The 23,191-nt window shown below is 38.8% G+C and overlaps 1 protein-coding gene across 1 annotated transcript in view; it reads left to right on the top strand.

Moving 5' to 3' along the window:
• Nucleotides 1-22,949, top strand: part of FBN2 (fibrillin 2) — a 225,342-nt gene extending 202,393 nt beyond the window's left edge. The window contains exons 54-65 of the mRNA XM_045166621.1: nt 265-387; nt 837-968; nt 4,000-4,125; nt 5,658-5,864; nt 6,804-6,929; nt 8,534-8,656; nt 9,318-9,434; nt 10,405-10,533; nt 12,637-12,756; nt 17,460-17,691; nt 19,044-19,215; nt 21,036-22,949. Coding sequence (XP_045022556.1) covers nt 265-387; nt 837-968; nt 4,000-4,125; nt 5,658-5,864; nt 6,804-6,929; nt 8,534-8,656; nt 9,318-9,434; nt 10,405-10,533; nt 12,637-12,756; nt 17,460-17,691; nt 19,044-19,215; nt 21,036-21,410 — 1,982 coding nt within the window. The 3' untranslated portion in view covers nt 21,411-22,949. The remainder of the gene's footprint in view (nt 1-264; nt 388-836; nt 969-3,999; nt 4,126-5,657; nt 5,865-6,803; nt 6,930-8,533; nt 8,657-9,317; nt 9,435-10,404; nt 10,534-12,636; nt 12,757-17,459; nt 17,692-19,043; nt 19,216-21,035) is intronic.
• Nucleotides 22,950-23,191: the final 242 nt, after the last annotated feature.

Raw genomic sequence — 23,191 nt, 5'->3', positions numbered from 1 at the left:
AGCCAGAAGACCAAAAGTATGACTTCAAAATACTCAACGATAGCCTGTTCATGAATTTGTCTTATTTTTCTGTTTTTCCTATTTCAGAGTTTATAGTTGTTATTTGTTGGAGGATGAGTTAGGTGCCCAGTTCTCCTTACCAGAAACGGAAGTTCTGTTATCCTATTACTTTCTGTGTGACTGCCAAATAAATACATCAGTGTTTATTTAAGCGAGTAATTAGAACTCTAGGCTGAGCGCATGCCTGTCTGTTTCCTTGATCAGATATCAATGAGTGTGCCCAGAACCCACTGCTGTGTGCTTTCCGCTGCATGAACACCTTCGGGTCCTATGAATGCACATGCCCAATTGGCTATGCCCTCAGGGAAGACCAGAAGATGTGCAAAGGTAAGGCCCCAGACCAGGAGGGAGTCAGCTCATTATTTGTGATGCCAGCAATATATTTTAATGACTTTGTAGCTCTCAGCTGTCTTCTTGTAGAGCTGTGCAGAAATGTATTCTTTGCAGCATTGCTGGTAGATTTCCGTATCTAGGTAACAAGATACTTGATAGTCTGTCCAGTCAAGTCAAAAATAAAGATGTCACATTCTTGAGCTCTTACTAAAACAAAGATAGCCCTTCCCTAAACTTCTTATCTTGAGGACCAGTGCTGAAATTTTTATAACTCTAGAATATAGCCAACAGTTGAGACTGGGCTCCTCCTTTCTCTGTTGCATAAGAAGATTACATGTTAAAAGCCAGAAGACCAAAAGTATGATTTCAAAATACTCATGAATGATAGCCTGTTCACGAATTTGTGTTATTTTTCTGTTTTTCCTATTGCACATATTCTCTAGACCTGGATGAATGTGCTGAAGGGCTGCATGACTGTGAATCTAGGGGCATGATGTGCAAGAATCTGATTGGCACCTTCATGTGCATCTGCCCGCCTGGGATGGCCCGCAGGCCTGACGGAGAAGGCTGTGTAGGTAAGGCTGTGTGGGATAATGGCTGCTCGCTTAACGCTCCTACCCCCAGTCAGAAACATATGAACTTTAGTTATCACAGTGGAAAATACAGTGTATTGTTTTCTGTGCAAATAGCCAAAGAGATCAAAAACTACAAGAATCTGTTAAGTTCCTAATACAATATATGTGGAAGGTAAAATATTATTAATCTTGTCTATCATTAATTGATTTCTGTAGCAACTTGGAAAATCTTATGCTCAAGAGAAATTTTCCAACATTTGTTTGCATTGTCAGGAAAAATTTTTTAAAAAGAAAGAAAATAAATGTAAGATTTGTAGCAATCAGATCTTTTTAGATACATTTCTGTTATGCACTTTGAATTCAAAGGAGACAACTGAAACACTAATCAAAATGAAGATAACAGCATTAGGATAGGATTAGATCAAGAAGACAGACTTAAACCCTCATATTCTAGAAACAAGAAACACTACAATTTTTTAAATCCATAAATTAATTTAGTACTTTTGTATATACTTTAAAATGTATGTAGAAAGTTTCCTAAAAGAAAAAAATACCTTTAACAAGAAAAAACATAGTGTCAGAACACTAGGAGCAAAGTGAGAATTCTTAAAGCTTCCCAGGGAGCAAAACCAGATTTCCTACAAGTGGCAGTTAACAGTGGGTAAAAGAAAACAGTGGAGAAGCAATGTTTTCAGGGTATTCTAAGGTAAAATAATTTTGAACTAAAACTTTATATTCAATCTAGTGATAAAACAAAAATATCACATTGTCGGAAATGTGTTTTAGAATACTTATCACCCACATGCCCTCTATATCATATCCAAACTGTATCCTCCAATATTTTTTAAAGTTAATTCAAGAGGAAGCAATGATAAGCCAAGAAACCAGTAACCCTGATTATATGGTTTAAATAAATGCTGGTGTTCCATAAAACAAATACAACAAATCAAAATTTCTAGACCATGTCAGCATGGCAGGTAGCACAAGGAGAGAGAAGAAATGAGTAAACTCATGCCAAGGATACTTGCTATGGCCAGAAGCTATTGAAACAGATACTTCTTGATGTTAATAGAAAAATGTTGATTAACAGTGTGTGTTGAAGTTGTCTCATGGCTACCACTGGAAGAACAGAAGCTCACAGCTTCTAGACATGAGTTGGGGATGACAGTAGCGCAGAGAAAAAATTAGACTAACCTGAGAAAACGAAGGTCACGGCATCCGGTCCCATCACTTCATGGGAAACAGATGGGGAAACAGTGGAAACAGTGTCAGACTTTGTTTTTTGGGGGCTCCAAAATCACTGCAGATGGTGATTGCAGCCATGAAATTAAAAGACGCTTACTCCTTGGAAGGAAAGTTATGACCAACCTAGATAGCATATTCAAAAGCAGAGACATTACTTTGCCAACAAAGGTTCGTCTAGTCAAGGCTATGGTTTTTCCTGTGGTCATGTATGGATGTGAGCGTTGGACTGTGAAGAAAGCTGAGCGCCGAAGAATTGATGCTTTTGAACTGTGGTGTTGGAGAAGACTCTTGAGAGTCCCTTGGACAGCAAGGAGATCCAACCAGTCCATTCTGAAGGAGCTCAGCCCTGGGATTTCTTTGGAAGGAATGATGCTAAAGCTGAAACTCCAATACTTTGGCCACCTCATGCGAAGAGTTGACTCATTGGAAAAGAGTCTGATGCTGGGAGGGATTGAGGGCAGGAGGAGAAGGGGACGACAGAGAATGAGATGGCTGGATGGCATCACTGACTTGATGGACGTGAGTCTGAGTGAACTCCGGGAATTGGTGATGGACAGGGAGGCCTGGCGTGCTGCAATTCATGGGGTCGCAAAGAGTTGGACACGACTGAGCGACTGAACTGAACTGAAGAAATATTGAGAGAAGGGGACAAGTAGCCTGATAAATATTAAACAGTATAAAGTGACAAGACTCCAAACATATCAGTAATCACCATAGATAGAAACAGCTTAAATTTCTGGTTAAAAGGCAAATGTACTTTTAAATATTCTTTTAAAAGTGCAGCTTGGTACTTTTTACAAGACATGTACCAAATCAAAATGTGAGATAGATGGAAGATAAAGGGGTGGAACAAGATATCCAAGGCAAATGTTGATAAAAAGCAAGTGCATGCAAAATAAATATTAATAAATTAAAGATTAAAAAGCATAAAGATGAAAGGAGAAATTCATCAAAGGGATTTGTCATGAGCTCTCATGCCTCTGACAACATTGATTTGAAACATACCTCAAACAAAATTTACAAAATGTCAAATAAATACAAGTAAAGATGTGGGAATTTTAATGTAACAGTTTTGTTCTGATACATTTATTTGTCAGAAACCAAAAGAGCAGTACTATCTAAATTCCTTCTTCCTCTAGCTGCCCTAACACCCTGCATGGCTCCTGTGATTTTCACTCAAGTCAGTGAAGGAGCTTGTCCTTTATCCCTGGCCTGAGTGCCCTTCACCCTGCTCTCCACCTCTCCCTAACACCTGCCACTGCTCAGCCCTCAGCCTCTCTCTCATGTCACATGAATTGGTATCTTCTTTCCCAAAGTTCTTTCTCCCGGTCAGTAATCCTTTATGGAGCCACTTTTCCAATTTTCCATCAAGCATCACCTCTTCCCTGAAAAGAGGAAGAGAGAAAGAGAAAAGCGGCTGAGGGTAGGGGGGAACACTTTGTTCACCTAGAACCTATCTTGGAAGGATGTAAGTAAGTAAAGTAGCTCAGTCATGTCCAACTCTTTGCAACCTCATGGACTGTAGCTTACCAGGCTCCTCTGTCCATGGGACTTTCCAGGCAAGAGGATAAGATAAATTTAAATATGATAAATTTAAATGTAATATTTTTTTAATGTAATATTTTTAATATAATACTATAAATTTAAATATAATAAATTAGTATTCTATCATATTAGTATTTTGATGAAGAAGTTTTAGGCAAGATATAAACCATTAGAAGATAAATGTTTGTAAATGATAAACTTTACAGTCTATTCATGACTCATATTATTTGTTTTTCTAAAGATGAAAATGAATGCAGGACCAAACCAGGAATCTGTGAAAACGGGCGTTGTGTTAACACTATTGGGAGCTATAGATGTGAGTGTAATGAAGGCTTTCAGTCCAGCTCTTCTGGCACTGAGTGCCTTGGTAAGTTGATAAAAAGAGTATATTTTACTTGGTGAATAAAGCATGTGTTTTGTGATGTAATCACAGAAGAGTTCTATATATATATATATCCTTGTCTGCAAAATAGATCCCCCAATCTGAGTAATCCATGTACCTCTTCCTGAAAATAGACATCTATTAAAATGATGTATTTGTACACGTGTGTGTAGTACGTACATCCATGCTTAATGTAAATAACCATCTTAAGTAGTCTTTCCAAAATTAAGATTAATTAAGCTGTATGGAAAATGTGACTCTAGTAAAACTTACATCAGGAAATGATTTAATTCCAAAAGAAAATATTTGCTATGTGAGGTAAGTTTTGCTATATTAATGATATTAAAGAAAATGCCACATTTCCAAAATGCAGTGAGAGTTAATTTTTATTTTATGATACAGAAAAGTGTTTTACAAAACATTTTCTTGTGGAAAATATAAGTCTCAGGCATTTTAATGATAAAATGCATATATCATAAACCATTTAGTTAATTATGAGCAGGTGTAAAAGTATGAAGTAGTCAAATTTAAGGCAAACAGAGAAATAGTACTCCTCATGGGCTTTGATGCAAAAGCAGCACATTTCAACTACATCAGATTATTCTCAGAATGATGTCATCTACTTCAAATCCTAGGAAATTATTAGTCATGAAAACACATTTTGTTTATTATTATCTTCAATCTAGATCTTCATTAGGAAATAGAAAAGCTGACCTACATAGAAAGTGTAGTTTTCTGTCCATATTACTAACAGTTCATTAGGATGGTTCTTAAAACCCCATTAAAGATCTCTTTGCCAACTTATATCAGTGAAGTCCCTTTATTTATAATAATTTAAAAAACTACTTAATCCAATGTTTAAACAGTCTTTTAGATGTCTAAAATATAGGAGATTAGATTGAATACGTACCAAGATGATAACATAGTCCAGAATTTGCTTTTCAAAAACAAATCCTGTTCTCATTTGCTTACTTAAAGGGAAGTATTTTTCTTTGATTTTTCCTTTCAGTTGGATTCTATAGGAATGGTAGTTTGCTGTCACTTAGCTGCTGAGGAAAAGAAGAAAAAACTCACCTCTGTTTCTTTAGTATCAGTTATTAAATTTAATAAACTGTTGCTAAAGAGCACTGTGAAATGAACCTCCAACAGAACTTTCTAACCATTGTCTTAAGCAATGTGACTCTTCACATAAAAGAATATTTAACCTTTAAAAAGGTATTGCTATGGAATTTCCCTGGTGGTCCAGTGGCTAAGACTTCTCCCTGCCAGTTGCAGGGGGCCCAGGTTCAATCCCTGGCTGAGGAACTAGATCCCACATGCCACAACTGAGAGTCCACATGTGGCAGCTAAAGATTCTGTATGCTACAACTAAGACCCAGCACCACCAAAATAAATTGATTTTTTTTTAAAGTATTGTTATGAAGGAAAACATTGATTGTCCTTTTTAATGTGAAGACCCAGATAACGAAGTGTCAGTCCCTTGACACTTGTGCTTTTTAACTACATTGTCATTTCAGACAATCGCCAGGGCCTCTGCTTTGCAGAGGTGTTGCAGACCATGTGTCAGATGGCATCCAGCAGCCGTAACCTTGTCACAAAGTCAGAATGCTGCTGCGACGGGGGGCGAGGCTGGGGTCATCAGTGTGAGCTCTGCCCACTCCCTGGAACTGCGCAGTACAAAAAGATATGTCCTCATGGCCCAGGCTATACCACTGATGGAAGAGGTAAGGAGTGGAGGAAATCCATGCATGTTATCAACACAGTGCATGTTAATTCACATTAATTTGAAGGAAATAGGATAATGGCTAAAATATATGTGTGTATGTGTGTGGTCGTATATGCTTTTCACTAATGCTTCCACAGCTTTAAGAGGCATAATCTTCGTATCAAATCTAAGAGATAGAATCTCTTAATTATTCCTATTTTAGCAGACAGAAACTGAAGCATGAAGCTTAAGTAACGATAAATAAATGTCCCCAAGATCACAGCCTTTTTAAAGGCTGGAACAAGGAATGGAATGTATCTGTCTGACCCCAGAGGCCATCTGCAACCCACAAGCTATGCGTGCTTCATTTAAGTAAAGGTTGCTTCTTTGTTTGTGCACAGGAACTCATTCTGTTTGCAGCTTATTTACAAACCAGCACGACTCACACATGATTAATAGTTTCCAGGTTTTTTGGTACAACCAATATGCTAATGTCCTAAAAATAACATTTTCCTCTATTACTATACAGATTCTAGATCTTACGCTTGATTACATTGCTAATGAAACCCTTTCTTAGGATCTAATGCAATTGAATTTAAAGCCAATCCATGGAATACCATCACTAATTCCAAATTAGTGGAACTTCAGAAGGGTAGCTTTCTATTGATAGAGTCCCCCCAAAAAATTCATGCTTAGATTGCAGAACAAATAGACTCCAGAGGGGCTTTCAGCATAGCCTTCCTTATGTTTGTCTCTTCCTATCACTTCAGATTCTTTCATTATTTCTTCCTTCTATGTTGCCACTCTGTTGAATGATGAAAAAGTACCCCAGCACAGTTATGAACATTGGATTTTGGTTATCTGTCGATTCCTTAATTTCTTTTAGTTTCTAACCGGTTTTATTCGTGCATCTGTGTTGACTTGTGCTTGTTCTTGCCTTGGGGTTTCTGGTGCACAGACATTGATGAATGTAAAGTCATGCCACACCTCTGCACCAGTGGTCAGTGCATCAACACCATGGGCTCCTTCCGGTGTTTCTGTAAGGTTGGCTACACCACAGACATCAGCGGAACCTCGTGCGTAGGTAAGGAAAGACAAGGCGTCTCTGCGTCTGAGTAGTTGTTAACTGCTGTTTTCTACAAGTCCTTTACTGTCGATAGAATATCTTTATTATGGCGTTTGGATTGTACATTTTGCTAAAGTGATGCTATTCCTTTCATTAGTGCGGTTCTTAATATCACTGGAGTTGTCCAAGGCCTTGTCTAGTAATGTGAGACATAGAACTATTAGATTTATCAAAAAGTCTGTAAAGTTAGGGAAACATTAAAATTACTTAAAAAAATATACTTTCAACATTTTACATTTAGTTTAAAATGTATAGAGGCACGTTTGTTTTGTCATTTTTTTAAATGAAAGACCAGGACTTGATTGTGAAAGTATGTTTTTGCATATGGAGAGAATGCTTTTTGCTTGTTTCTCGTTGCAGTTATTTTTGCATAAAATATACCAATTAAGCATCATCTAAAATTTCCAGTTGCAAAGCAATCTCAATACAGAAAACCTTCTACACTTTTACAATCTCTTTTTCTAATTTATTTTACTGTTTCATCCAAGGAAGGGGTGGTAGCTTGCCGCTATTGAGTCTTTCCAAAATATTTAGTTTTCATTAAAGAAAAAAAATCTTTTCTCCTTCATAGTTCATCAGCTTAATATCAACTTGTTTTGATAACAAGCACATCTGGCAGGAAGAGGTTAAGAAGAACCAACCTAAATCTTAGTAAGCATTCAACTCACTTGTTTGGGCAAGATAGTAATAGAAACTAGGCTATCAGTCATGAGCTTTTAACATTCTTTGGGCATCAATCAATGTCTTTTATGGGGGAAGTGGAGATGGTTTGCTGTCAGAGTCCTAGCAGAAAAAAGGTGGCGTATTGAAATGAGGACAGTTTAAGGAGACTTGTTTTTTTTTAACAAAAGGACAGTGTATAAAGGTGTGAGCAGAAAATGCTAGGACTAGTGCTGAGTTCTGGGGCTGTTCCACCTCTGGGCCAAAGATAAGAGGGAAGGATTACTGAAACCTAGAAGATGGAGAAAATTGTTCCCAGAGGCCTGCCTTTAGAGCACCCGTGACCTCTAACCCCATGACTCAGTCAGCCTCAACCCATCTTGTGAGAAGGGAATCAAAGAACTAAGGACCAGACTGAAGACAGGGGGCAGGAGGGTCTGCTAATGGTGTCTGTGTGCAGTTCAGCCTCCTGGGCCCGAGAACAGGGTGGACCAAGGTAAGGACTGCAGCTGGAAGGCGAAGTGGAAGGTCTCCCGCACAATCTGTGATGCCAAACAATTCCTGGGGAAGTGGGGAGAACATCCGCCACATCCGCATGTCAAAGAGAAGAAACTCTAACCTTCAGGTTTATGATTCTCAAACTGTAAACTGAAGAACACCAATCTAAAAAATCTAGTGTCTTTTTTTGAACCCAGTTGTCTGGATATTTCATTACTTGTCCAAGAATCGCCTGACAAAGTTAAACCAGTAAATTACCTTAGAGAAAATTGTTCTGTGCCTCGTTTCTCTCTGGCTATTTTCCATTTTAAGTTGAAGAGGAAAACAGTGAGAATATGGAGGGAGGAAAGAGACTGGTCGTTCCTTCTAACCAGTAATTTAATCCTCACATCACTTTTACTCAGATCTCGACGAATGTTCGCAGTCCCCAAAACCCTGCAACTTTATCTGCAAGAACACAGAGGGGAGTTACCAGTGCTCGTGTCCCCGGGGCTATGTCCTGCAGGAGGACGGGAAGACCTGCAAAGGTGATGAAGAGTCTATATGTGTGACCCTCTCCTTTTTTTCAGATTCAAAATCAGCTTATCGGGGATCAGGCCATGTGCCTCACTTTTTACTGTGGCTTCCCTTGTGACTCAGATGGTAAAGAATCTGCCTGCAATACAGAAGACCCGGGTTTGATCCCTGGGACAGGAAAATCCCTTGAAGAAGGGAAAGGCTACCCACTCCAGTGTTTTGACCTGGAGAATTCCATGGACTGTATAGTCCATAGGGTCGCAAAGCGTCAGACACAACTGAGCAATTTTCACTTTCACTTAATAGGATTAAGTAGCCAGCCATGTACTCAATGGTGCATCAAATACAAGTATTTTAACCTTTGAATACTAGCTTTGAAAACAGTTCATGAACATCACTATAATTCATCCTTTCAGCTTTTTGTTTTAAAAAAATTTTTGTTATATATCACCTTAGCCGTCCTGTCTTAGTAGCTCATAGTATTTACACTGCTTAAGTATGTGAAAAAAAAAACCTCCTTGCCTTATGCATATGGAAATCTATAAAGCTTCCAACAAAAATCTACACAAAATACTCCTGGTAGAACATGCACACCTCTCTGTGGCTTCATGAGAAGGGAAGCATAGCCAGATAACTCTGCTCAGATTTTCATTGGCTTGTCTTTCATTGCAGACCTTGATGAATGTCAAACCAAACAGCACAATTGCCAGTTCCTGTGTGTCAACACTCTGGGAGGTTTTACCTGTAAATGTCCACCTGGTTTCACACAGCATCACACTGCTTGTATTGGTAAGACAAAACTACAAAAGGGAAGTTCTGCACACTACTAGTAGAAGCCTAAAACTGTAGTTAAAAATGGTAGTACGTACATTAAAATCAGTCCCTCATAATTAGTGGTTTTAAAATGTTGTTAATAATTTATTTTTTCACAAGAACAATATCCAAGCATAGTAGTCCTGTGTAGTCCAAGCACATGCACAGTAGGTGTATTCCAAGCAGCGCCTTTATATTGCATTCTAACTATAATGTGTGCTCAGATAAAACATGAGTAAAAGGCTCACTATAATTTAAAGCATGCTAATGAACATGTTGGGATTTTTTAATGTCAGAAGACACACAGGTCTTAACCTTAACTTTCAGTCTGTGCAATCTAAAAACCATGTCCTCAATTGATCCAAAATATGCTCTGGTTTTCAATCTCTTGAAATACACTTCTTTCTAAACATTTTTGTCTTTAATATGACCATGAATAGTGGCATACTTTTCTGTAAACTCTGTTTTCACATTGTGAAACTTAGGCTTTCATACCTTACTTTTTACTTCATGTAGTAAAATTTGAATCCTATAATAATTGGAAATCCTATAATAATTGGAGAGGGAGAGGGTGGGAAGATTTGGGAGAATGGCATTGAAACATGTAAAATATCATGTATGAAATGAGTTGCCAGTCCAGGTTCGATGCACGATACTGGATGCTTGGGGCTGGTGCACTGGGACGACCCAGAGGGATGGAATGGGGAGGGAGGAGGGAGGAGGGTTCAGGATGGGGAACACATGTATACCTGTGGCGGATTCATTTTGATATTTGGCAAATCTAATACAGTTATGTAAAGTTTAAAAATAAAATAAAATAAAATAAAATAAATAAAAAAAAAAATAAAATGCTACAGAGGTAATATGTAATAAAGACATGTTTTTTTATTAAAAAAAAAAAAATAATTGGAAAGCCTGACACTCTTTCCCTTTTGTCCTCTGCTAGACAACAATGAATGTGGGTCCCAGCCCTCACTTTGTGGAGCAAAGGGAATCTGTCAAAACACCCCTGGAAGTTTCAGCTGCGAATGCCAAAGAGGGTTCTCTCTTGATGCTACTGGACTGAACTGTGAAGGTGAATTTATTTATTTAAATATTCTTATTCTTTTTTTTTTTTCCTGGATTTATTTTTTATTTTATTTATTTTTTTTATTTTTATTTTTTTAATTTCATTTTATTTTTAAACTTTACAATATTGTATTAGTTTTGCCAAATATCGAAATGGATCCGCCACAGGTATACATGTGTTCCCCATCCTGAACCCTCCTCCCTCCTCCCTCCCCATACCATCCCTCTGGGTCGTCCCAGTGCACCAGCCCCAAGCATCCAGTATCGTGCATTGAACCTGGACTGGCAACTCGTTTCATACATGATATTATACATGTTTCAATGCCATTCTCCCAAATCTTCACCCTCTCCCTCTCCAACAGAGTCCATAAGACAGTTCTATACATCAGTGTCTCTTTTGCTGTCTCGTACACAGGGTTATTGTTACCATCTTTCTAAATTCCATATATTCTTATTCTAATACAGCAAACTGTTTTAATGGCTAAGCCACTCAATGAGAAATTGAGATCATCTCAAACAACAAAGATTAACAAAGTAAAACCCAGAAGTTGATTTTTTTTTGTTTATAAATGTTCATATATAATTTTGGGGACAGAGGAAAACCTTAATGTGATGAAACAAAAATTCTGTGAGTACACATGGGCTTCTGAAATAACTGTTTACCTAGTTACTGATCTAAAAAAAGAATTTAACTGAAAATGAATTCCTGTACCTAATTTAGCTGCAGTAGTATATGAGTAAACCAGAAAAAAATCTGATGTCTGTTCCATGATACTTGAATGTAAAATGTATAAATGTTAAGTGTAAGACAAAGAACAAGTTGTAGGGAACTGGGCAGAAGAACAGAAAGCGCTGGGGGAAACTGATGGCGGTTTTATTTGTCTGAGAGTCCCAGTTCACTGTCTTTTCTATAAAGAGTGTTTCCTATAAAGTGTTCATCACAAAAGATATTTCCTGTTAAATCCAAGGGAAAATTTAAGTGGGAATAAAATAAGAATTTGCCCTTGGCCAATAAAATATTGTTCTTCAGTATTTTCATTGCAAGTTCTAGCATATGAGATAAATATACTACGATTGGTAGCTTTTACAAAATACTCATGCCAGAGGTTCTGAGAGCATGTACTTCCCCTTTATATTTTTATATACTAGTTCAATTTACATCTTTATTGATTTTAGTCACCCTTGAATTAACTATTCTTAGGAATACATGATTTTGAACTCTAGAAATATATTTAGAGGTTTTAATATAGTCTGAGAACTACAGGACTTTTACATGTATCTAATCTTCAACCAAAAAAAATTCAACTGAAAAATTTCTATTTTAATATTTTGTATTTGAAGTCATTGAGACTTTGAAAGTATTCTGAGCGTACAGCTGGTTGCCATGTGTGAGTTCAGCTTGTGACTATCTACATAAGATACAATTTATTAATTATCCATATAAAATTTGTTACACATATATCAGACATGCCAATTTCATTTCTCTTTTTATTGGTAAATTTCAAAGCCTCAGTTGTCATTCCAGAAGAGTATGCATGTATGAACAAAGAAATTATTCCATATGTGTCATAATACTATATCATGTCTAAAAATAATGTATTTAAATACTTTAAACTTGCATCTAATTAATCTCAAATAGTAATAAAATTTTTTGCATTCCCAACCATTATAATTCTTTAGGTATTTCTGTAATGCTTGTATTTTCCCGAAAATGAGAATTAACATGTCAATCACTTTTGAACTTACTGGAATATGTGATGCAAATATATTTATATCATTTACCAAATAAATCATACCATATGTAGTTAATCCATCCAAAATGCACAACATTTGTGGTTGCTGTGGCTGATTTGCTGAAATTAAGATATTATTTAGAGCACTGACGTGGCATGGCTGGTGGATAGCCTGAGAATGATGTGGTTTCTTATCTCAGAGCCATTCACTATACCACCACTGACGTAATAACCATGTGCCTTGGAAAAAATCACAGCCCCTCAGTGTGTCTTGTTTGTTTGTTCCTCTGATAATAGTTACCCCGTGTTGTGTTTGGAGTACATTTAAGAATAATAGAAGAAAGGTGAGGAAAATCTTGCCGGGCTTGTTTTTACAGATGTTGATGAATGTGACGGAAACCATAGGTGCCAGCATGGCTGCCAGAACATCCTGGGAGGCTACAGGTGTGGCTGCCCGCAAGGATATATTCAGCATTACCAGTGGAATCAGTGTGTTGGTGAGCACGCGCTTGTTACATGGCATCTGCTTTTCTTGCCTTAAACTATCTTTCAGTAAAACAAATGAGCAATAAAGATGGTCATTTTCAGTGTAGCCTTTAAACCCTAGAACTTAAATAACCAGTACTTAGGACTGATGCCTGGGAATCTATTAAGCTACTTTGTATACTTGCGTGTATTTGAAAATATACATAATGTACTTTAAAATGTTAAGTACCTAAAAGGTAACTCAGTTAGAGCTTTGATAATTTTAATTTTCTGCTAGCTGATAATTTTAAGTTTCTGAAGATGATGTCAAGACTCATATCATCTTCATTTGGTAAGGTCAAAGGCTTTTTTTTTTTATCAGTAATTTAGTGACTTTAGATTCGGGGTTGAAGGGTTACCCATCTATCTGCTCATACAAATCTAACAGGAATCAGATCAAATTAATGAGCACCATTCGTCTGTGCTCTCCAGTCACATATTTAATGAAGGGGGTATAACGAATTTTAAGGTAGAAAAAGTAACTAGTTAGAGCAAATTCTGTTGAAAACACCAGACAAAAAAAGTGTTTGTAAAATAAAATCTGTAGACACTCAATTGTCTTTCTTGCGCTGATAGAGTCATGGCAATTCTCCTTTTAAGGAGAGTTTGATCGAAGAGAACATTACTCTCTACTTGAATAGCCAGCTGACTTAGCATATGCCTAATTTCTTGGCTCCATTGAATGCCCTTCCTAGACGCGGCATCCAACACAGTGTGACAGTAGACGCGGGCGCAGCTTGAGCAGAAGGGGGAACAGTGGGTCTGCTGAGAAACAGCAGGTTGCTTCCTGTTTCTCTGTAGTGACTGAAATTACCCCATGTGTATTTCAAGTATTTTACTCTCAGGGAGCCACTAAGTGAATTAACTTGATTTTATCCATGATGATCTTCTCAAAAGAAATTTCTAATGACAGTTTAGTGAATTGAGAAAATCAAGACAAATTTCAGAGGTGGGAAAGCAACTATGAAAGTTGGTGCAGCTCTGCTGTGGCTTTGTGCCAGGCCAAAGACAGATGCTTAGCCACACCAGGAACACACACTCATGGGGGAAATGCGAAAACCGGTGATGACCTGGAAGTTATGGATAGAGTTTGAAAGGATTATCAAAATGATGACTTAGGCTGTCGATCAAAATGACTTTATAAGTTAAGTTTACTTCTTTTCTCTTCATAGAAAAAAAATGTTGCAGAAGTTATTATGCCCCAATTTATTGATTCATAAACAGATAAAGTGTAGGGACACTCTTCAGAACATAGGAATTGGTCCTTTTTTAGGTAACTATTATAAGAGTTCAAAATGATTTTTATTATATTGTGTTGTTTATAAAATGCGAGGCCCACCACTCTATTCAGTTAATACCATGGACTTCTTGGTTACTTCTACAGAACTTAAAGCACAAGAATGATCTGTAATACTTCACATGTATCAGTTTAAATAAAATTCTTGTTTTTAAAGTAATCATAAGTAGAAATTGGAATGTGCATGGAGGATCAACTCAATTTCTGAGTTTTTAAGTTTCCTGGAATTTCTGCCTGTAAGCATTTAGTGTGAAAACAGACACACAGGTCTTCACTGAATACAGTCTGACTTAAAGTCAGGGCTGTGTGGTGTACCCAAGTTCTTCTTGGTGGGATCCTTTGAGTAGTCACTTAAGCGAGGCAGTCACCCCAGAGCAACTCACACTTGGATCCAGCCAGAAGCCAGTGGGCCTTCTAATCAGCAGAGACCCCCATCGACAGAGGGATATGTGGTTTCAGAGATGAATTAAAAACTGAAGACACATAAGCAGATACCCCAACTGTAAGAATAAATGTTATCTTGCTCTGCTAAAATGGGCACCTCTAAGCAGCAAGCCTCTGGGTAAGCAAGACAAAGCAGGAATTTATTTTGAAAGATTAGAAATTCTTCTTTGCAGGGTTGAGCAATCCAGCTCATCACTAATAAAATCTAACTCTCTTGCAATTTTGAACCCACAGAACATTAGAATTATAACTCAAATATATTTCAGTAATAGAATCAAACAACCATCAGGAACTAATAAAAGCAACAAGTTAGCAAAATAGCAATATTATTACAAAATGCAAATCAAAAGGCCACAAATCATTTTTATCTGTCACTATGAGTATGATGAATATCTTGTTATTCATATGATTGAAGAAGGAATATCCCATGAAGTATCTCAGACAGATGTAACTGGGGTCCCCTTGTAAATGGCACAAACAGTGCATCAGATAATTTAAGTAATAGTAAGTTGTAAACCTGCAATGATGTTAATACTGCTGCCAGTGTAAGAAAAATGACAGCATTTGAAGTGTTAGTATTGAAAACGTTTTAAATTCAAATGGATACTTTAAGAAGTGTTCAGCCAGGTACCACAGAACACATATAACATTCTGATACATAGATTGTACAGATTTAGGAACATTCCCATGTGTTCCTAAGTAATATGCAAGCATTATAATTATTCTAAATTGAACATAAGGTAATATTACTAACATTTGAATATGATTACATCTTAATATATGAAGATTTGGTTTACTTGGTGTTAGCAACCTCTAGTTCCTTGTATGTCCTTTTCAAAATAATTTGAACATCGTTTAGTGAGACTTGAGTCAGCTCAAAGTATGGTTCAAACCGGAACATATTTTCCAAAGTCAGATTACCTATACCTATAAAATTATGCTATGGCGTACATTTATAGGATATAAATATGACGTCTGTCATGGTGCCTCCAAAAGTTTTAACTATATAAAAATGTTCTTGTCAGTGGCATGTTTAAATGCAGTTTATTCAATTAATTGCCTTTCTTGGTAATTTTTCCACATTAACACAGTATCTAATACTATGCTCATGGCAGGATCATTTTGTTAGACTATCACCTAACTCACATTCTCTATCAGGAGAGAAACACCACATATAAAAATAGTGTCAGATTTAATTATAAAAGCAGATGAACCTTTGAGGCAGCATTCCAAGTCTTTGATATATCGAAATAAAATAGTAGTTATATTTATGTCATAAGTAGCAGGTTTGATCCCTGGTCTGGGAAGATCCCCTTTAGGAGGAAATGGCAGCCCACTCCAGTATTCTTGCTGGGAGAACCCCATGGACAGAGGAACCTGGCAGCTACAATCCATGGGATTGCAAAGAGTTGGACACGACTTAGCAACTGAGCAACAATAGCAAGCTTACTTATTAAGAATTTATTCATTATACTTTCTTCCTGTGAAATGAAGGCTGAGAATTTGTCCATATTAGGTAATCATATGGTAATTCATATCCAGTGATTAAGAATGCTGTATTTGGCAGTTTGGTTTAATTCCTAAACTGTACTCATGAGACAGAAATGTGCCTAATAATTTTGGCCTTTTCAACAACCTCTGTATCGTAGTTAATGAAATATAATTTCCTGTGTGAGAGGCCTTTCCAGCGAGACTCCATCTGCATCCTCCATAATCTCCCTGAGCTACTGCAGATAAGCACTTGGATCTAACTGCTGTGTCCCAAGGGCACACCTAGTTGCAAATGGGCCTGTTTCCCCACGTGAGCTGAAACACGGACTTGTCATGTATTTGGTAAAAACGCTACGCTCTAGTACAGTCACAAGAATCTGAAAGAATTCCATGGACCAGACATGACTGGTGCCCAGGGTGAAATCTGGGTGATGATGAAGCCCACAGGGGTCAAGCTGCAGACTAGGTATCAACCAGACAGTTAAGAGCAAAATTGTCATCTCCAAAGCTAAAAGCACAGTCAAACTTTGATTTTGTAAAAATGATAAGAGTAGCTGAAAGTATTAACCTGAAATTATCTTACTGTCAGGCATTTGTTGTGTAGCGTCAGTCATTAAAAGTAAAACCCATGTCAGCTGATGGCTTGGTGCAGACCCACATCAGAAGGCAAAGTATGTACATGATAGGTTCTCAAGTGGTTAAAAGTGTATGAGGCTATTGGTTCAATAGGTTCAATTAATGTTTATCTCAGTTATTTTCATTTAGGATATTTCAATTTTTTAATATACTTTTCTCTCCATGTATATAATGAATGCTTTGTAAATTGCTAGGAGAATGGATAAAAAATACAGATATAAATTGAGGCTTTTTAAAAATTGAAATATAATTCACATACCATAAAATTGCTTTTAAAATGTCCGGTTCAGTGGTTTTTAAGTATATTCTCACAGCAGTGTATCACCATCAGCAACACAACATCTCCACCCCGAAAAGAAGCTCAATACCCCTTAGAAGTCATTCTCTGTTTCTCCCTCCCCACAGCTCCTGGCAACTACTCATCTACTTTCTGTCCTTGTGAGTCTGTCTGAGGCATAGACTTTTGAAGTAACCTTCTGAAAAGTGATTAGAAGAGTTACTCAGTAGTCAGACTGCAAATATCTGTGCCCAAAGGCTGCCGGGGTATTCAGAAAAACCTAGCACAAACAGAATATAAAAGCGTGGGGAAGCTTTTGTTTAAGCCATAATTTTAGGGGAATTTGTCAGGTCTTGTTTTTGTTTTTTTTTAATTTCATATGCTTTGCAAATCAACCATCATGGTAACATTTAAAAATATGGTTCTAAAGCTACTTTCCCTGTAAAATCATAGATATTTGATACTGGGGCTCTTCTTTGCCCCACTGCCCTCCCCTCCACTTGTAAAAGTCTCTTGCTTTATGTTCTCAGACGAGAATGAATGCTCCAATCCCAATGCCTGTGGCTCTGCTTCCTGCTATAACACCCTGGGAAGCTACAAGTGCGCCTGCCCCTCCGGGTTCTCCTTCGACCAGTTCTCCAGTGCCTGCCACGACGTGAATGAGTGCTCGTCTTCCAAGAACCCATGCAATTACGGCTGCTCCAACACAGAAGGGGGCTACCTCTGCGGCTGCCCGCCTGGGTACTACAGAGTGGGACAGGGGTAAGGCCCTCCACCTCCCCACATGCAGGAAAGTGCACAGAGTCCAGTACCTGACCACCTGGCACTGGGGGAAGGTAAATGGTGATTAAAAGCTGACTAGGGAAAAGCATTGATCAGAGCATTTAGGTATGGGAGGAAGAAGCTCCAGGAAGGCATGTGGATTCCCCGCTTTGTGGTAAGCATTGGACTCGAACTTGTATATGGGTATCATTCTCTTGTGTTTTAAAATGGCCTGAATAAATCCCTTAAGGCCAGAGACAGCAGATGTTTAAAGATACTGTGGCTCCTGTGTTATCACAGACACCTGGGCTAAGAGATACAAATGGAAATGGCTTCGCCCAGTTTCTTACATGAGTTTTGGCAGGTACTAGCCCTGTGCTAGTGGCTCAGCTGGCTCAGTGGGTAAAGAATCCGCCTGCAATGCAGGAGATGAGGATTCAGTCCCGGAGTCAGAAAGGTCTCCTGGAGGAGGGCAAGGCAACCCACTCCGGTATTCTTGCCTGGAGAATCCCATGGACAGAGGAGCCTGGCAGGCTATAGTCCATGGGGTCACAAAGAGTGGAACACGACTGAATGATTAAGCACAGCCCTGTGCTCCATGAGGAAGGAGCTGTCCCTCTCTTTGCTCATCTGGCTTTTTGCTGCACAGAGAGGACATGCCTGGTTGGTGTGACACTGTCTCCACAAGGCTGGGTCCCTTCAGCTAGTCCCCTTTCCCAAGTGCAGCCGTCTCAAGCCCTATCAGCTGAGGTGCTGGCCACCTGCCTCCTTCCTTCAAGGAAGCCAGCACTCCACAGCATAGAAGATGGGAATTTAGGAGTCATCTTCCCCAGAAGGAACAGTGTGTGAGTCAGACACTGAGGGTTGTTGGACTAATATGTCCACCGTGGGTACATAATAATACTTGAAACAGAAATCTCGGTGTAGACAAGGGTCATTTAGCATCAGCTCGCTAACTCTTTCATTAATCAAAATAGGAGTTCAGCAAGCTCAGTTGGTAAGCAGCAGATGTAGGCTTCAGGTTTTGGAATCAGTAGAACTTCTAACACTCTGAAAATTCATACTTGACTTTTACCATCTTGATTTAACTACACAGAGTGCTTCAGTCTAATCAGGATTGAAAATTGGGGAAACTTGGGGCTCACTCTTGGAAGAATTTTGCTGTTTAAAATAAAGGAGAATCTCATGCATTAAGTGCTGAAGAAAAGTTACCAAGGCTATTAGGTTTTTATGTTTATGATCTTAGGGTTTGCTTTGTGGGTTTCTTATTTCGGAAAAACCTCTGCTCTACCTCTGGAAAACAATAGAGTTATGATGAAGTCTGACATCAATTTGCATCTTGTTGCAAATAGCCACTGCGTCTCAGGAATGGGATTTAACAAAGGGCAGTACCTATCGATGGATACAGAGGTAGACGAAGAGAATGCTCTGTCGCCGGAAGCGTGCTACGAGTGCAAAATCAACGGCTACTCTAAGAAAGACAACAGACAGAAGAGAAGTGTTCATGAACCCAAACACATTGCTGTGAGTAACTTCACTTTATTTTGTCACCAGATTTTTTCCATATGGAGTCATGTATACTATTGCAGTAAATTTTTATGTAGGTTTCAGCCTTAGTGGAGCTAAACCTCCACCTCGTGCAATTCATCAGCTTAGTTAATGGACAAACTATGGCAGAGACAATTAAGTTAAAATTAGTGGTGTTTTTAACTCAGAAAGGAGTGGGGGGCTTTAAGATTCATAGTTTCAGATCACATGTTGGCATTTTTGACTTGTGCCAGGAGGTAATAAGATGTCCTTCCAGGAAATAACTACTTTGAAATAATTCAAAAAATGAAATTATTGTGAATCTGTCCAGTTCTGTTGTATACATATTTAGTATACTAGGCTGATCTTAATTTTCAGTAGGTAAGCCAACCGCGTGTCACATTTTGTGACATTTATAAGACAGATGTTGCTTCCATAAAAGTTTTATCTCCAGATAACTTATATTTTGTAAGGAGCTGAAGATCTGAATTGCCTGCTGCTGCTGCTGCTGCTGCTATTTCTTTCTGTCTGTGGTATTTTGCACAGTGGTTAAATGGGTCGGCCACAGATTCTTGGTTTTGAATTTATTCCCTGACCCTCTGTACTTACTACCCGTGTTACACAGAGCGTATTTACTTAGCCTCTCTCTACCTCAATTTCTTCACCTGTTAAAATGGGAATAAAAATATTTACCTCCAAAGGCTGGCAAGAAGATTAATGGAGCGATTACTGTGAAGCTTCTGAAACGGTGCCTGGCATAAACATTGATGCACGTTCTCCAAATAACACCCAGTATCTGGAGGTGTTTTCCCCCAGAGATCAGGGAGACCATCTCGTCAGTTAGTGCCACTGCAGAATTCACCATCAAAACACCTTGTCAGCAACTAACTGGCTGGGTGCATTGGACAACTTGCTTCAGTTTTCTGGGCCTCAGAAATTTATAAGACGAGACTTCTCTAGCCACAAAATCTCTGGTTCTGTTTTATAATCGTACGTAGGCTAGCATTACATTTACCTTAAATAGATTAAGGTACCTAGCTGATGTTTAAATATGGCAACTGAGCTATTCATTAAGTAAGCCAAACTATAGATCCAGAAATTCTGCTTGTAAAACCCTCCCGTTGTGATTCTAGGGGGCTGCATGCTGAAGTGGGCACCTCGGTACCACAGTCCCCAAGTTCTTGGCAGGCGCCCACTCAAAGCATTGATTGTTTTTGCCCCTGTCTTACTGAAATAGCGTTCTTAAACCTCCTATACATTTGACAGAGAGAGACTTGGTGTATCTGGGCCCTGCCCCATTGGCTTTTAACCAAAGCTGGTTCAAACCTGAGCCCTGATGACTCTGGAGTTTGCTCCCTCTGCACTGACAGCTCCCAGAAAACACATTCACATATGGTTTGTGGCCAGAAAATCTACCTGGGCTTTCAGAGTGAAGATCCCTCTAAGCAGAGTTAAAACAGCTGCACTTCTCATTTTAACTCCAACAACGAAAAAATTACCATCATTTCCTAAATTGTCTCTTGTTTATTAATAAGTATGATATTTCATAAACCCCTCCAAAAAAACTTGAAATATGAGTGCCCCCCATCAGCTCAGCCCTATAACTTTACCTGGATAAGGTGCGGGAACAGTCCTATAAAGATTTACAGGGCACACTCGGCGGAAGTGGCCTTTTCTCCCAGCCGAGGGTAAGTTGCAGGCAGACAGGCAGAGACAGTATGTCACTGTGGCTGCACCCCTCTGATGGCCGGCTCCTGCAAGTCCTCGGTTTGTGCTGTCAAAGCTGTTCCCACACGGTTTTCCTGCTCTTCTTCCAGGTTAAACAGATCAGCCTGGAGAGCGTCGACATGGACAGCCCGGTGATGATGAAGTTTAACGTCTCCGGCCTTGGTGCGAAGGAGCACATCGTAGAATTCATGCCCGCCATCGAGCCGCTCAACAACCACATCCGCTATGTCATCTCCCAGGGGAATGACGAGGGCGTCTTCCGCATCCACCAAAGGAACGGGCTCAGCTACTTGCACGCAGCCAAGAGGAAGCTCGTGCCTGGCATGTACACACTGGAAATCACTAGCGTCCCTCTCTACAAGAAAAAGGAGCTTAAGGAACTGGAAGACAGCAATGAAGATGACTACCTCCTAGGGGAGCTGGGGGAGGCTCTCAGAATGAGGCTGCAGATTCAACTCTATTAACCCCTTGCAGACTTGGTTCCAGGCTCAAATCCCTGCACAGCCAGCCTTCAGAAGCCCCTGAGAAATCAATGACTAGTTTTAAAGAGGAAAGAAAAAAAAAGACTTTTGTTTCTTTCCTCCCTGTCTCAGACTTGAGAATGTTGACCCTCACAGGGAGGGATAATGTAGACTCTGGTGTGGCCAAAGATTTGAGTACAAAGGCAACCGTGGTTACTGTATTTTTTATATAACTTCACTTTAAAGTATATTAAAAAACTAAATATTCAAGAGATCAGCATATGGCACTAAATGCACAAAAATAATGTGAGCTTTTTTTTTTTTTTTCCTGTTAGCAGTCTGTAACACTTTGGGTATTTTGCTATAGTTGCTAATTAAAAAAATATAGATGTTTATTTATTTTTAATGCAGTAATATATGGAGAAATGAACAAACTATGTAAACAAAAAGGGAAACTCACTCGTTTTTCTTTAGATTTATAAATTTGAGCTATTTCTTTTAGAGGTGCTTTTTTAAAAAAAAAAAAAAAAATTTCCGTAGATTCAAGAGATGTTTCCTTTGGTTTTCTGCCAGTCGTCCAACTGGTACACATCTGATTATTTTAAAGGCAGCCTCACAGAGCTGAGTGGGCAGTAATCAATGTGTCATTAGATCCTTTATAAAGGAGAGCAAAGCCAGAGGAGCTCACTGTGATGATACTTCACGTCAGCAGACACACCAAGCAACAGAGGATGAAGCACAACCACTGTAGCAAAATACCTTGACTGCTTGTGAGACCCGTAGCATTGCAGGCCAAACCGTACTGTATTTCCTTCTCGTGACCTCAAGGAGGCACATGTGCTCCCCACAACACCTCATTCTTACCCAGGGCATGCTGCATACTTGTGGTACTGTAGGCAGCTGAAGAACTGCCGTTCCTTCGGCGAGGAACACCTGGCGTTCTGTAGTGTTTGGTGCTGTCTTCGATTAATGGTGCATTTATTACATTCAAGCTATTTCAGGATTGCCATATGTGCAAACAAACCATGCAGTACAGACAAGGAATATATGTTTTTTTTTTTAATCCATTTTTTTTTTTTTTTTAGAATTTTCATTAATACTGTAGTTATACACCATATGTCTCGTTTTATCATAGCCTATTGTGTATGAAAGATGTTTGTACAATGAATTGATGTTTAGTTTGCTTTTAGTCATTTAAAGAGATATTGTACTAGGACGTGCTAGTAAGCGTACGTCCCCGCATTCTTCTCAATCCAGGAACCTGTCCCTGGACCAGTGAGCAAACCTCATATGTGAAATGGCCAAAGCACATGCAGGCTCTGGGTTGTTCCTCTCACACCTGAGCTGACCAAAGATTAGTCACCGGTCATATCCAGTTCGGGACTTTGTTTTGTTTCCTAATAAACTAAAGCAAAACAAACAGTGTAAATTTGTAATCAAGTATTTGTGAGGAAAAACTTACGGCTTTTGGTTTTGTTTGTTTTCCGTAGGTCTGTGTATCAAATATGACACTTTTCTTGCAATAAAGCTTATTTTGGGGTAGCTTTGTGGCTGAGAGTTCTATGAGACTGCAATCCCTGTTATGTTTGTGGGCTGGGGGCTTTGCTTAGAGGGACCTGTATGAAAGTATCAGAAGGAGAGCCAGGCACATTTTTTACAAGAAATCAAGGGACTGCTGTCAAGTCTGTGACACAAAACAAGCGGGAGTGTTCAACTGACAATTCACGATTTGAGGTGGTACTCAAACAGAAGGACATAGTCACGGCAGTTCATTGTTCACCTCT

This window comes from Bubalus bubalis, chromosome 9 (genome assembly GCF_019923935.1).
Source record: "Bubalus bubalis isolate 160015118507 breed Murrah chromosome 9, NDDB_SH_1, whole genome shotgun sequence".
NCBI lineage: Eukaryota > Metazoa > Chordata > Mammalia > Artiodactyla > Bovidae > Bubalus > Bubalus bubalis.
The sequence above is the reverse complement of the archived record's forward strand: the minus strand, read 5'-3'. Positions and strand labels throughout refer to the sequence as shown.